At 34.7% G+C, this 14,793-nt stretch overlaps 1 protein-coding gene across 1 annotated transcript in view; it reads left to right on the top strand.

Moving 5' to 3' along the window:
* Positions 1-14,486, top strand: part of LOC131430325 (neurogenic protein big brain) — a 57,726-nt gene extending 43,240 nt beyond the window's left edge. The window contains exons 4-6 of the mRNA XM_058595207.1: positions 5,117-5,324; positions 12,328-13,094; positions 13,238-14,486. Coding sequence (XP_058451190.1) covers positions 5,117-5,324; positions 12,328-13,094; positions 13,238-13,676 — 1,414 coding nt within the window. The 3' untranslated portion in view covers positions 13,677-14,486. The remainder of the gene's footprint in view (positions 1-5,116; positions 5,325-12,327; positions 13,095-13,237) is intronic.
* The last annotated feature ends 307 nt before the right edge of the window (positions 14,487-14,793 follow it).

Raw genomic sequence — 14,793 nt, 5'->3', positions numbered from 1 at the left:
GTTGGAAATTTTGGGTGGCATTTGAGTTAAAAAGTCTAATTCTTAAAGATTCATTTTCAAAAAGTCAATCATTTTGAAAAAACTATTACTAGAATGGATAAATTCCAAAATCTGAATAAAAATGCATAAACTCAACTTTAATAATTCAGTGCAGCCACATAAAAGCATTTACAGTGAAAGAAAAACTGGATTAAAAAACCATATGAGTAGTCGGCCTTGTCAGAGAAAATGTTTTTCTCCGGGGTTTGCTACTAACTTATTACCGGGCTTTTTTTCATTGAGTAAATTCTGAACGATTCTAACATTTTTTTTACTCAAAGTGCAATTGACGCGCAAATTTTATTTCGGATTTTGACATTAAAAATAATCAAATTGATGCGCTTTTTACATTACGTCGTTGATATAAAGGGTGATCTTTTGCTGGTATCTTTTTGGCACCACTGGTGACAGATAACGCGTGAATCGTATCTTGGATTGTGTCGTTGTCAAATTGGTTCAGTTTAGTATATAATTTAGCAATGAATAGTCGTTTGGTCTATAATTTAATCACAAACGGGCGCTGACGAAGTTGTAGGAAGAGCCAATTTTTTATCGAAAACATGTGTATAGCGACGGAGCTCATTTCTAGTTGAAAGGATATGTCAACAAGCAAAATTACCACATCTGAAGATTAGCCAAAAACACTGCAAGTGCTACCAATGCATCCCAAAAAAGTCACTGTTTGGTGTGGTGCCGGTAATCGTGAAATACCGGCTGATGTGTTGGAATGTGTCAAAATTGGACCTTGCGTATGGGCCATCTAAAGCGGAGCCGCGGCCATGCGCGAGATCAGTTTCAAACACTAAACTATATTGATGCTTCTATCGATTCCAATGAATATTTAATTAATTTTCTCATTTTTTGTGTTTTCTTTGTAAATCAAATCCTATACCTCATAAAAATTAACCCTTCATATTATAATTGGTAAATGTCCCAATTCTCTATGAATGACTAGATCGATTCACGTAGTCTAGTACAGCTTTAATAATATAATTGACCTTTTGTAACAGCTTCTATTATATGTGTTTGCCTTTTGCAAACTCAAAAAATATTGTGATTTATCTGAAACAATGCCTATCAATAAAGATTACTCTTGAATTTTACACAACTTTCACAAAAAATGTTACAAATGTCATAAACTTTGGAGCAATTACTGAACCATTTACGCGTAAATAAGCGCAAATTCTTGAAAGTCATTACTAATCCCTCTAATTCGATCAACATAACATACGATATTCCCCATGGAAGCCGTTTTGGATCACTTCCATTTGTGCTATTTGTGAATGCAGTGAATTATTATCTTATACTGACGATTTTTAAGTTAACCGAATCATTACCAGTTAACTGGATTATTGTGCTTCACAAATCACTATGAAAAATTTATAGGTTGGTTTAACAGAAACGTTGTCAGTGCAAACATTGATAATTTCAAAGCAATCACATTGTCTCCGTCTTTGGTTTTATGACAAATCTGCACAAATGTATCGTTCTATTCGCGCTTCGACGATTCCCGTTAATCTCTTTTATGCCCAAGTGGTAAATTCGAATCCTATTCTCGTTTGAAATTCGAATCCGAGTGTTTCGATAAACTCATCAAATACATCTTTTCGAAGAGAGAAATAGATTTTTTCTTTCCTCCGTGGGAAATTATTTCTAGAAGCAAAACTAGCTCTTCCACGCGGACATCTTGCTCTACACGCGAGTTTTGTTTTTATATTCCCAACTATTACTCATTCAAGTAGTGATTTCAATATGTGTAAGAAATTTAACAGTTGTTTAGCAAAGTGATCAAAAAGCAGAGGTGCCAGATATTTTAATAGAAAGTCTGTCTTGTCATCTGTAGCAATTCGCTTAAAACGGCGCTTCGACCAGGGTTGCCACATTTGAAGCTGCATTTTTCAGACTAAAAATCTGTATCGAGGGATAAAAACCCTGCATTGAGAATCTGTATATGAAATTGATAAGAAATCGAAGCACAATGAAATGAAAAAGTCTTTAAAACCCAAATTTAAAGAAACCAAAACTTTTCTTGGTTTGAATTTTATGATGTTGTAGTTGGAAAAACACTGGAAATAATTTTAACATTTGAGCCTCTCGAAATGATGATTTGATGAAATATTCACTTTCGTTTATGAGTTATCATGCAATTGGTAAACTTTCTTTTTTAGTACCTTACGTTATGACCGAGGCCATAATCTTTCCATCTTATCAATAGAAATGTTTACGCTACACTAGTTGCAAGAAAAAGTAAGCATAGAAAAATCTTTATTAATTGATGGGACCAGATGTAGTGTCCTTGATATTCCTTTTTATGTGAGTTTTGTCCTCTTTTTAGAATTAACATAAAATCAGAATAATGGGTTTACTTCGAAGAAAAAGTACCATTATTTAATGTATTTTAACTCGATCATTAATAAATTTTTAATCAACGTTATAAAAAATCTGCAAAAATCTGTTTTTCTGGCCAAATATCTGTAATCTGTATGTACAGAATATTGGTCACAAATTAATCTGAAAAATTTGAAAAATACAGAATAACACTAAAAAAGTGGGTAAAAAAAGTGGGAACGCTAATTTTGACTGACTATATCTTAGCCATTTTTGGACCGATTTTAAAACTTTTTTACCATTAGAAAGATAAATTCATTTGGAATAAAATCCATTTGAAACGATGGAAAACCGAATATTCTATTCAAAGTTATTATAAAAAGTTCTAACTAAAGTCTGTTGAAAAAAAGTGGGAACGCTTACTTTGGCTGGCCATATCTCTGCTGTTAGAAGTCCGATTTTGAAAATTTGTTCATCATTAGACAGATATGTCTATCACAACATAAATGGAACAGAATGTTTTTCAATTACACTTTGTTAATGAAAGTTATGATCAAAAACGTAACCAAAAGTCCAAGCATAAATTATTGAAAACTTCGTATTTTCGACATATGGTTTTCATGGTACTCTTGGTAGTCCGCGTAACTTTTTACCTCCTTGGTATTCTGAGTGTTAATCTGTATGTGTGGAAACTCTGGCTTCGAGCATCCTAACATTTTTTTATGGCCTCTCATGTTTGAGCTAGCATATAATGGTGATTCATGTAGTAATATTTTAAAAACATATTCGTTCTATACGAAGGTAATACTTAAATTACATAGTGATATTTCTATCACTACAATCAAATTACTTCTATCTTACTTTTATTCAACACGACTTTGATTTTACTTATACTTAGCAACACTGCCTACAAACCCAGCAGGAACCTAAAATTTCCTCGTTGTCTGGACGGAGTTATCAAAATCAGCCAAATCTTCTAATACCAATTTTCTTGCAAACAGAAATCGATTGCATGTTTCATAATTTCAGTGTTATATCATTTTATATTAGAATTATTCGAATTAGTAAAACAGTAATGATGATTTCTGAACAATGCGACAAGTTGTCAATTTAGAACCACTTAGATTTTTTTTTTTGAAAACAACTCTCAAGCTAACTTTTTCCAATTTCCTTCAGTTTGCATACAGATTTGTTTTGTATGATAAAAAATAATTTTCGATCATAATTTATAAATTAATCTCTGAATCCAACCATAAAAACTAAGAATTTCCAGATATTAAACCAGCACCCAACCACACTTATTCGAACTTGATATTTCATATTACGAATTCTCCATAAATATTAATCAAACATACCACAGAAATGTACTGAATTATTGATGATCGATTTTTTTTACCAAATTGTTACATGTTAGAATTCGAATAATGAGAAAAACATAAGAACCAACAATTTTTTCATAAATACCTTCAAGCAAATCTGAAAATTCATTGCTTAGTTCAAAGCTCGCCACTTGAGCAGCACAGCGACCGCAAAAGAGTTGGGAGGATTGCTTTAATGAGTGAAAAAATTATGGTAGAATTTAGTCGCCTCTTCTGCGGTTGCTGCGCTTAGCTTAGAACTAAGCAATGGTGATAATTTTCTGGTTTAGCTTGCAGATTTGAAAATGGCTAATTTTCAATTTATTTTCTTTCTAGTTATTGATGACAGCATTGAAAACATGTAAAAATTTGGTATAATATCTACAGTGAATGGTACCGGTACTCTTTGCGGTTTATTTTATGAATTTATTATGTAGAAATCGTAAAATGAAGCCTTAAATTCGAATATAGGATGAAAGTTGTTTATGAATAAATGAAATTCAATGATTAAATATGCAAGAAATAATTATGTTTTCTGTTTCTACAAGTCATTTATTTCAATTAATTTTTATGTTGTGTCAATGCAACTTCCAATTGCATTCCTCATGTTAGAATATTTATGACATCTTACATCAGGTTCGAAACTGCCTCGAATTTCAGTTCAATTACGTTGAAACAAGGTTCGAACGACTGTCAAACATCCTACAAGCGCTTATGAACTGTTACTACTCAATGACACTTGTGATTTCCCCTTCATTGAATAGATTTGACAAGCGCACGAATCCTTGCTGAATCATTACCTATCGTTCAATCGTAATTAGCTTGTTTCAGATGCAATAAAAAGGCTACCATTCACAGAAAAAAAAACGCTAATTTCCGATACATTTATCCGATTAAATGGACAACCCTCGGACCGAGTGTCCAATATGCAAATCACATCACAAAAAAATGGTTTATTTTCGGTTAGGGGAAATCCGCACAATTCGGTTCCCCCATATGAGAGTGCTTTTTTATTCATATTCACATGAAAATTAACCACTTGTTCTTGCGGTGACAAGCCGTTTGCACCCTCTTTAGCATCCGTCCAGGATTCGTCGGGGTTGACGAGCAAACGGTGACCAACACTTGTGCAATGGTAAAATGGCGGACAGATGAAATATAAATTTGACAAAAAAAAACACAAAATCATTCCATAGTTCAACCCAACCGACCCGTTCCCCCTCCAGAGAACCATCAAAACCACAAGCCGCCTTCATTGCCTTACCTGAGCCTGAATTTCGTCTCCCCGTCCATCTCGCACCGTTAATTATGCCTTTCTGATCTTTCATGATTTCATCGTTTTATCTTTAATGTTTTTTTTTAACCAACAATTTTCTCCTTTATCTTTACAGCGTGACGGTCCCCGGCTATCAGGGCAATCTGCAGGCTGCCGTGTCCCACACCGCCTCCCTGGCCGCCTGGGAACGGTTCGGTGTCGAATTCATCCTGACCTTCGTCGTGGTGCTGTCCTACCTGATCTCGACCAATTCGTACAAAAAGTACTTCGGTTCGTCGGCGATCGCCATCGGTGCTGCCTACAGTGCCTGCAGTTTCGTTTCGGTAAGGATTCTTCACCTACCTTTTTGCTTTTTATTTTGTGGGACATCACAGCCGAAAAAAACCCCGAAGCCTACAAAACCAGGGCCAAGGTTAATTGCAGACTATTGATCGAACGGAATCGATTTCACGCGTGCATTTTTTGTTTTCCTTTTTCGGGATGGGTTTTCTTCTAATTTTGATTCAGGATTCAGACCAAAATGTTCAGCTTCTAATTGGAACCAAACAACCGTTTCGTTTCGGGAAAACTCGTAAATTACTCACAACAAGATTATCTATTTCCTGTTCGATTGCATTTTACTGTAAATTTTATTTTGAAAGAACATTGAGTTTTTTGTTATTCAATACGAAAACTGAAAATATCCCTCATGCGTTGGAGTCCCGCCGGTTGTCCTACTTCATGTACCGAGCGATTCCTGAAAAGTAACGGGCCATTGTGTCAGAGCAGTTCTGCTCACCAGGGTGCTAATGGTGAAAAGCTTTCAAGGAAAAAGTTCACCTGTTTTAGAAACCGAATAACTCGAACAACTTTGTGAAGTGTACATCTATGAAGTTTCCAGACGCACTTTGAATATCGCCCGAAGGCGAAGGCAGCTGTCATATATTACCGCATGGGGGTACGATTTAAGGTTAAAGGTGAACGCAATAGGGGATCGGTTAGGTAAGGGTTGAAAAAGGATAATGATCCCAAATTTTTGTAACCATAAAAACTGTACTTCTTTCTTAGCTTAGATCAATGATTCGACCCTGACCTTTTCAAATAATTTTCGTCACTCAATATATTCGTAATATTTTAATATTTTCTGAGTTTTTTTTAAATTCTCCTGAATTCAAACAACAGTCCGTTCTCTAAACATTTGAAACACCATAAAATTATCAGTAGGTTTCAAAACTCAACACTACTCTATCATGTGCAATAGTAATTTTCTGCAATATTCTATTGTCATCACAATTTTTTCAATCCTTCCAAAATGTTCTAACTCCATTTATATCTTCCAATTAGTTTTCCAGTTTTCCGATCTTCAAGAATCTTCTGAAATCTTTTGAAACGCGAATTAATTCTAGGAACATCTGATTTTTTTATCACCTGAAACATCCTGAGACTATGTCAATTTATAAAACATTATTTTCTGCAATCAACAATACGCTTCAAATTAATCCAAACTTAAGTAGAGTCTTTTCAAACGCAAATAATTCTAAATATCTTTAAAATCTTAACAAATCTACTGAAAGCTTTTGGATTTATTTGCAGTCTTCTCAAGTCTGATATATTTCCGATCAATCAATACTTTGAGTAATATTCTCAACTGCTATTCATCGAACAGTTTTCAAATATCATTCTAAAATCTTTACCTCTCGTCATTGAAATCTAAAACCGTCTGTTGTTTTTCTAAACCTATAGGAAAATTTCAAAAATATTTGTCTTCCGAAACTTTATTTGACCTTCTGAAATTTTCTGATATGACTTCATGTACCAATGAATATTTTACAAAATTTTCCTTATTCTACGACAGTTTACTGAACTCTGTTTAAATTAGGTTTTACACGATGACGACACAAATGAACTGCCGATGAATCAAGTTCATCTTTGACAGCTGCCGGTGGTTTGTTTTGTTTTGCGATTGTAAATTAAAAATTGAAAAATGACGAAAAAGTACCTGTTAAAAACGTGTTCCACAGGGAAAAGATTGCCCTGTGTCCGTTTCCAGCATCAAGGAACGATATTTGTATAAATCTGTCTAGTGTGAGACGACTTGCAATTTTAAAATTCAAACTATGAACCTCTGATGAACTTTTAAACTGTAAACATTGTGCCGGTGGCTGTCAAAAAATGATGATTTTGTTAATTTTGTCAAGTTAGGTCATGTTGGTGTAAAACCTAATACTATGAAAATCTACCAAAATCATTCTTTCATTTTCAATCTACTGAAATCTTCCATCTGCAGTATGCTGACATTTTCGGATGTCTTCTTCAATTTGAAATCTTTGAAAATCATTCCGAACTTATATTCCTGAGTTTTAAATCATCGAAAGAAAGTCTGGATGTTTTAATCGTCTCACGGATAAAAATCCATTGCTGGTACCGTGATTAAAAACTCATGAAATCATGAAACATGTCTTCTCATGAGATCATTTCTATTCATAATTTTGTGAGCAAAATTATTCATACCATGAACAATAATTCGTCTACCATGACAATTTTCATGATATAAATCATTTCACTCATGAAATCATAAATAATAGACAGGAATATCATTAGAAGACATGTTCCATGACTTACATGATTTTTAAATTTAATTCATCTAATTTACTAATTTATATGCAATGGATTTTTATCCGCGCTGAAACTTTCTAAGATTTTCGTAAATTTATTCTAGCTTAGGTATTTGACTTTCCAGCATCGACTATACTTTGTCAAATGCCCTCTGTTAGAGTTTTTTCTAAATTCTGTACAAATGCTCCAATATCTTCAGAAATGATGCTACCAAAAACATTCAAAAAGCCTCTATTAGTATACTGAAAACTTCTTAAACCAGTTAAAATGTAGTAAAACGTTTTAAAATTGTTTAAAAAGATCTAAAATTCTAACCTTCTGTAAAATTTTAACAACCCTTCTAAACGGATCTAAAATTTTCTGAATTTTTCTAAAACCAAGTAAAAAATCTTTCAGTTTTCGAATTTTTTTCAGAATTTCCTGAAGTTTTCAAAATTCTTCCAAAATCTTCTAAACTTATCTTCTAAAATCTTCTCGAAATCTTTGAAAATGATATCAAGGTTCTAGTGATTTTTTTTATCAGGTGTACAACTTTGCTTCCGCCGTTTTTTTTCCAAAATTAAAAGCTTTATTGCGAAAAAGTGCTTACAGATGTGTTATTCAAAGTATTGTCCATCGCTAGCGACAACTTTCTCCCATCTTTCCGGCAATATTCGGATCCCGGCTCGAAAAAAGCAATCCTCTTTTGACGCTATCCATGAAGCAATCAATTTTTCCAACTCTTCGAAGGATTGAAAATGTTGATCTGCCAGGCCGTGTGCCATCGAACGGAATAGGTGGAAGTCAGAAGGGGCGGCATCTGGAGAATACGGCGGATGGGGTAAGACTTTCCATTTCAGCGTTTCCAGGTACTTTTTGACCATTTTTGCGACGTGAGGCCGAGCATTGTCGTGTTGGAGGATGACTTTGTCATGTCGCTCTTTATATTGTGGCCGCTTTTCTTTTAGCGCGCATCAGTTGCATTCGGTAGCGATCTCCTGTGATGGTTTCACCCGGTTTTAAGAGCTCGTAGTAAATCACACCGAGCTGATTCCACCAAATACAAATCATATCCTTGACGCCGTGAATATTCGGTTTTGCTTTCGACGAAGTAGCATGCCCGGGTTTTCCCCATGATTTTCTGCGTTTAGGATTATCGTATAAAACCCACTTTTCATCACCGGTTACGATTCGATGTAAAAACCCCTTACGATTTTGTCATTGAGGCAGTTGCTCACATACAAATGGACGGCGCTCGATGTCCCTCGGTTTCAACTAGTACGGCACCCAGTTTCCTTCTTTCTGAATCATGCCCAGGGCCTTGAGACGTTTTGAAGTGACTTGCTGACTCACTCTCAACGATTCGGCAAGCTCTTCTTGGGTTTGGCACGAAAATTGGGCACATAAACAGACATTTTCGAGCGTGAATAATACGAAAACAAGAACAACTGTCACTGAAACGGCGTTGACAATTCGTTAGGCACTGTACACACTCACTTCAAAGGCATTATCATCTAAGTATTTTGACCAGCCTCAGCCGGTACAGCCACCTATCGGAAAACGGCGGAAGCAAAGTTGTACACCTGATAGTATCTGAAACTTACGTTTTGTCTTCGACTCATCAGTACATTTTCTAAAATTTTCTAAAATCTTCTAGAATCTTCTAAAATCTTCTAGAATCTTCTAAAATCTTCTAAAATCTTCTAAAATCTTCTAAAATTTTCTGAAATCTTCTAAGATCTTCTAAAATCTTAACAAAATCCTCTAAAATCATCTAAAATCTTCGAAAATCTTCTAAAATCTTCTAAAATCTTCTAAAATCTTCTAAAATCTTCTAAAATCTTCTAAAATCTTCTAAAATCTTCTAAAATCTTCTAAAATCTTCTAAAATCTTCTAAAATCTTCTAAAATCTTCTAAAATCTTCTAAAATCTTCTAAAATCTTCTAAAATTCTTTTAAAATCTGCCAAAATCTTCTGTAATCTCTCAAAATCTTTTAAAATTATTTAAAATCTTCTAAACTCTTTTAAAATCTTCTTAAATTTTCTAAAATCTTCTAAAATTTTCTAAAAACTTGAAAAATCTTCTAGAATCTTCTAGAATTTCTAAAATCTTCTAAAATCTCCCAAAATCTTTTAAAATCATTTCAAATCTTTTTAAATCTTTTGAAATCTTTTTAAATATTTTAAAATCTTTTAAAATCTAAATTTTTTTAAAATCTCCTTAAAGCTTCTAAAACCTTAAAAAATCTTCTAAAATCTTTTAAAATCATCTAAAATCTTCCAAATTTTTTAAAACTTCCTAGTCTTCTAAAACCTTCTGAAACATGCTGGAATCTTCTAAATTTTTTTGATATCTAAAGTCTTTCAAAATCATCTAAAATTTTCGTTTCTGTTTGAACATTATCAGAATTAAGAAGAAAAGTTGTTGTTAGAACACCTTATATTTACTAAAATTTTGTTAAATATAAACTTAACTGAAATTTCCCAGATACCTTCTAAAATCTTCCAAATTTTTTTAAAACCTTTTCAAATCTTCTAGAATTTATAAACTTTTATCTTAATTCTTTAAAATCTTTTGAGATTTTGGTTCAACATTATCAGAATTATGAAACAATTTTTGTTAAATCATCTATATTTACTAAAATGTTATTAATTCTAAACTCAACTAAAATTCTCAGATACCTTCGAAAATCTTCTAAAACCTTGTAAAGTCTTCTAATCTTCTAAAGTCTGCTAAAATCTTCTAATATCATTTCTTGTCAAATCTTCTATAATATTCTAAAATCTTCTAAAGTCTTCTAAAGCTATCCAAAATCATCTAAAATCTTCACAAGTTTTCTCGAATCTAAAATTTTCGAAAATCTTCTAAAATCGTTCAAAATCTCCAAAAATTTTTTCAAATCTTCTAGAATCTTTTCAAATCTTTTAAAATTTTGGTTTTATTAAATCATCTTCTATTTACTAAAATTTTGTTAATTCTACAAAGGTCTAAAATTTTTTAATTAATTCCAGAATCTTATAAAATCTTAAATCTAAATCAAAATCTTCTAAAATTCTCTAAAATATTCTAGATTCTACTATCTACTAAAATTTTCCAAAAATCTTCTTCTAGTGATTTTGTGTCTCCTAACTTTTTCCACATTGTTCTGAATTTTTCTACTATTCACTACTATTCTTCAAAATTTTTTCTCAAATCATTTCCAAAATCTTCTAAACTTCTCACATATCACAAATATTTCAAAATTTCTGAAATCATTTTAAATCTCCTTAACTTTTTCAATAACTTACAATTGTCTTTTGAATTTTTTTTTTAAATTTTCTGAATTGGTTTGAATTATATTAATATTTTAAAAATCTACCCAAAGATCAGTCAGTCTTTAATAATTTTAAAAAATCTTTTAAAATCTGGTCAAATGTCAAAAACAATTTTATAAAGTTTTCAAAAATCTTCGTAAATCTGTTACGATGTTCGAAAACCAGAAAAAAGTACTAAATTCTTTGAAACTTTTCCAAAATGTTCGGAAAACGTCTGAGACCTAAAATTTCTGACTCTCAAAATCTTTCAGAAGTATTCAAGTATTTTGAAAAGTTCGTTCATTTTCGAGTCATTTTTTTTCTGAAATCTTCTTAAATTTTCTGAAATCTGCAGTCTGTGAATTTATTCGAAAAGTTCTATAAATTCTTGTAAATTATCTTCTTAATCTTCTACAATTACCTAAAGTTTAATTTATATATCAGATAATCTGATGCAATCCTCTGAAAATTTCAGAGATTTCTCGAATAAAACAATAAATTGAGATCTTCTCTTGCACTCTAAAATCCTAACAATCCATGTGAACTTCTCTAAAACATTTAAAAATGAGTGTTTTGTAGTTTGTGATAAGAAATAATTCAATTTTGAACTCAATTTTTGGCACATCACTACTAATAAGCAACAAACGGAGAGAACAGATGCAAATGGAGAAAGGGTGAAGGTTCGAGTCCTTCCTCTAGGCGATACTGTCTGTTGTTCTCGTCATCAGTTTCTTCGGTTTGCTTAATGATAAAGAAATTTCATTACAGATTTGTTGCATTAGTTGGCAAATACCTCCAAACTGTACAACGGAACATTTGAATGCCAGTTTTCAAACTTCTCACTAAATATCCCAATTGAAATTAATAAAATTCACCATTCCAAAATCTCAACCGGTCGCATTTCTACGACCATATTTGAAATACACGCGAGGGTGCATGGCGATGAAGATTTTTAGAGAAGACGTGAAATTAAAAAAAAACAAATATGTACCTAGCTTGAAAGGACCTGGAAAGGATATCCTCTGCCGATTCAAAAGCAACGCTAGAAGAAGATATTCGCAGGTAGAATTCTTCTTCTTTGTCTCTAGTGCTTATCGTTTTCCCGTTCGCATTGTCCAAACACTCGTCGCTTTAGGGACCAACCAGGCTCAACCCCGACATTGCCCCGACCCCTACACGGTCGTCCTAGTTTTAGGATTCCGGTTGCTTCTTTCTTTCGTTTCTTCAGCGCTTTTTTTTTTATTCGCACCACGCAATGTTTGCAGGTTTCCTCTGAGGTGAGGATGCAGAGCACATAATAAACATTACAATAAAAACTATGCAGGTCAAATCTCGAAAGTAAACTCCGGGTTCCATTAGGCTGTGCGTCTCATAGTTAACCTCTACAACAAGCAAGCAATCTAGATAAGCAACTAACAAAAACATGCTGGTTTCTTTTTTCTTTCCTTTTTCTACAGATGCCCTATCTGAATCCTGCCCGCTCTCTGGGACCATCGTTCGTGTTGAATAAATGGGATAACCACTGGGTCTACTGGGTCGGACCGTTGGCTGGTGGCGTGGTGTCCGGTTTGTTGCACGAGTTCATCTTCAGTACCCGAAAAACGGTGAAAAAATCCAAGGATGAAGGCGATTCCAGTATCAACTCGGACGAGGACATCAACTACGACATGGACCTTGACAAACCGCAGCAAACGGGTAAATATCACACATACCGCCCCCCAAGTGGTGCACTGGTTAGTCAACAACGGTACTGCCAAAGCATTTATACTGCCGAACCCACATCGAAAACCGATCGCGTGGAATCGATCTACGGAGGAACCAAATCGATGTACTGCAAATCGCCACCGCTGACCCGTGCCAATCTGAATCGGTCCCAATCGGTGTACACAAAGAGCAACACTGCCCTAAATCGTGATATGGGTTTGCGACCAGGACCTCTGGTTCCCGCCCAGAGCCTGTATCCACTGAGGGTTACTCAACCCCAGAGCTCTCACTTACAGAACCAAAATGTCCAGAATCAGCTCCAACAAAGATCGGAAAGTATCTACGGAATCCGGAGCTCAATGCGACAGCCGGGACCAAACGATCGCCTTCCCCAGCAGATGCCTTCACATCCTCAAGCAGCAGCAGACCCTCAAGGCTTTCAACCCATCTACGGAACTCGCAACAATGCAAATTGCTCAACCGATGCTCTGAAATTCGATCGGGATCCACGGGAAAACAGGTAAGTTCTTCTTCCTTTGTCTATTCACGACCACGTGAACGATGTTCAAAAAACCCTCGCGATTTGAACACCGTCCGTAACCGGAAACCCAAATAGACACCAAATTAATAATATCTACTAACAGTTCTCTTCTATGATTGCAGTCGCGATGATTCCATGTCTTCCAAGTTTGCTCGTGGAGCCCGTCCGGAGTCGATGTACGGCCAGCGGCGGGTCCAATCCGCTCAGTCTGATGATAGTTCGTACGGTTCCTATCACGGATCGGGTCCTGCCATCACTCCGCCAACCCGCAATGCAAGCAATAGTAGCAGTACCTATAACGGAGGCCTAGTCCTGCCGAACTATGGCCATGGTGCCGCCGGAATGAACCAAGTTCAGATGGCGGAACGGAAAATGTCTTCGTCTTCATCGCAACAGCAGCAACAACAGCAGCAGCAGCAGCAGCAGCAACAGCACCAACAGCAACATCAACAACAATCCATGAGAAACGTGACGAGTATACAAAACACCAATCTACCACCGCCCCCACCGCAGCTGCAGAACCATCCGGGCTATCAAATGCATCCGGTGCGACAAAACTAGGAGCCCACGTCCCAACAGAGTGCCAAATGCCTGAAATTCCTGTAAATTGTGTGTTTTGTTGTTTTTTAGCTTAAAAGATGTTTTAAACTAGTTAGAATCTTCCCTTTCAATGAACTCTAACAGTTCAAAGTTTATTTATTTTCCTAGGATACTGAAAGCCCCAGACTTTTCTTCCATCAGAACCACATAAAAAAAATTAAAAAGAAACCATTAATTGATACCAGCGAATGTTACGATCATTGACTCTAAGACTGATGCCTACTTTTGTATGTAGATGATTAGATGATATTTATGTATACAAATCCCATGTTTTTTCGCTGTTGGTGTTCCTAACTCGTACAGAATGTGACTACCTACAAAACGAACATGAATTTTATTACAAAACTATCGAAAAATTGTATCATCGAACATATTTACTGAAATAGTGTCTATAAGTATGAAAATAAAACAACCCACATTGAAATCATAATCGAATATATAGGCCACATGACTAAAAACAAATAAAACTGTACTCAAAATTTCAACATTTTTAACTCATCGTGTTTTGGATTACTAGTACAAATGTATATACAACAATACCAATACATAGCTGGAATGTGATTTTCATTCTGATGGTAAGCTAATTAATGCAAATGTGTTCAACCTACTGAATACGATACTAAACAAATAGCATGTAAGCGTTCGAATGAGTTCTCAGCACCAGTAGTCGTGAGGATCCGTTGAGAGGATAGATTTGTTGTTTCTAATAATATTGTAAATATTTATCGATAGAATAGAGCAATGAAACGAATGAATAAAGTAGTTACTACACTGGAAAAAAATTTGTTGTTGTCTCGTTATTATAGACTATAGATTCATCCCTATGTATGCTAATTCAGCAATAATGCCGAAATAATCATGCCATTTCCATCTAAAATTAACTCCACTGATTCCTATTTGCTATTTGCAACTATGCCGATCTGTACAAATAGCTCAAAGCAGTCGCAGTAAACGTACAAGGTGAATCGATAATTTTGGTGACACCGACGACACGACCAGGCACTCCGAAGAAAAATCAGCATTAAAACTGTTCTCTAACGATTCACCGCCAGTTACCACAAATCTAGCGACCCCTTGT

This window comes from Malaya genurostris, chromosome 2 (genome assembly GCF_030247185.1).
Source record: "Malaya genurostris strain Urasoe2022 chromosome 2, Malgen_1.1, whole genome shotgun sequence".
Classification (NCBI taxonomy): domain Eukaryota; kingdom Metazoa; phylum Arthropoda; class Insecta; order Diptera; family Culicidae; genus Malaya; species Malaya genurostris.
Note: the sequence above shows the minus strand (reverse complement) of the source record. Positions and strands in the feature narration are given on the sequence as shown.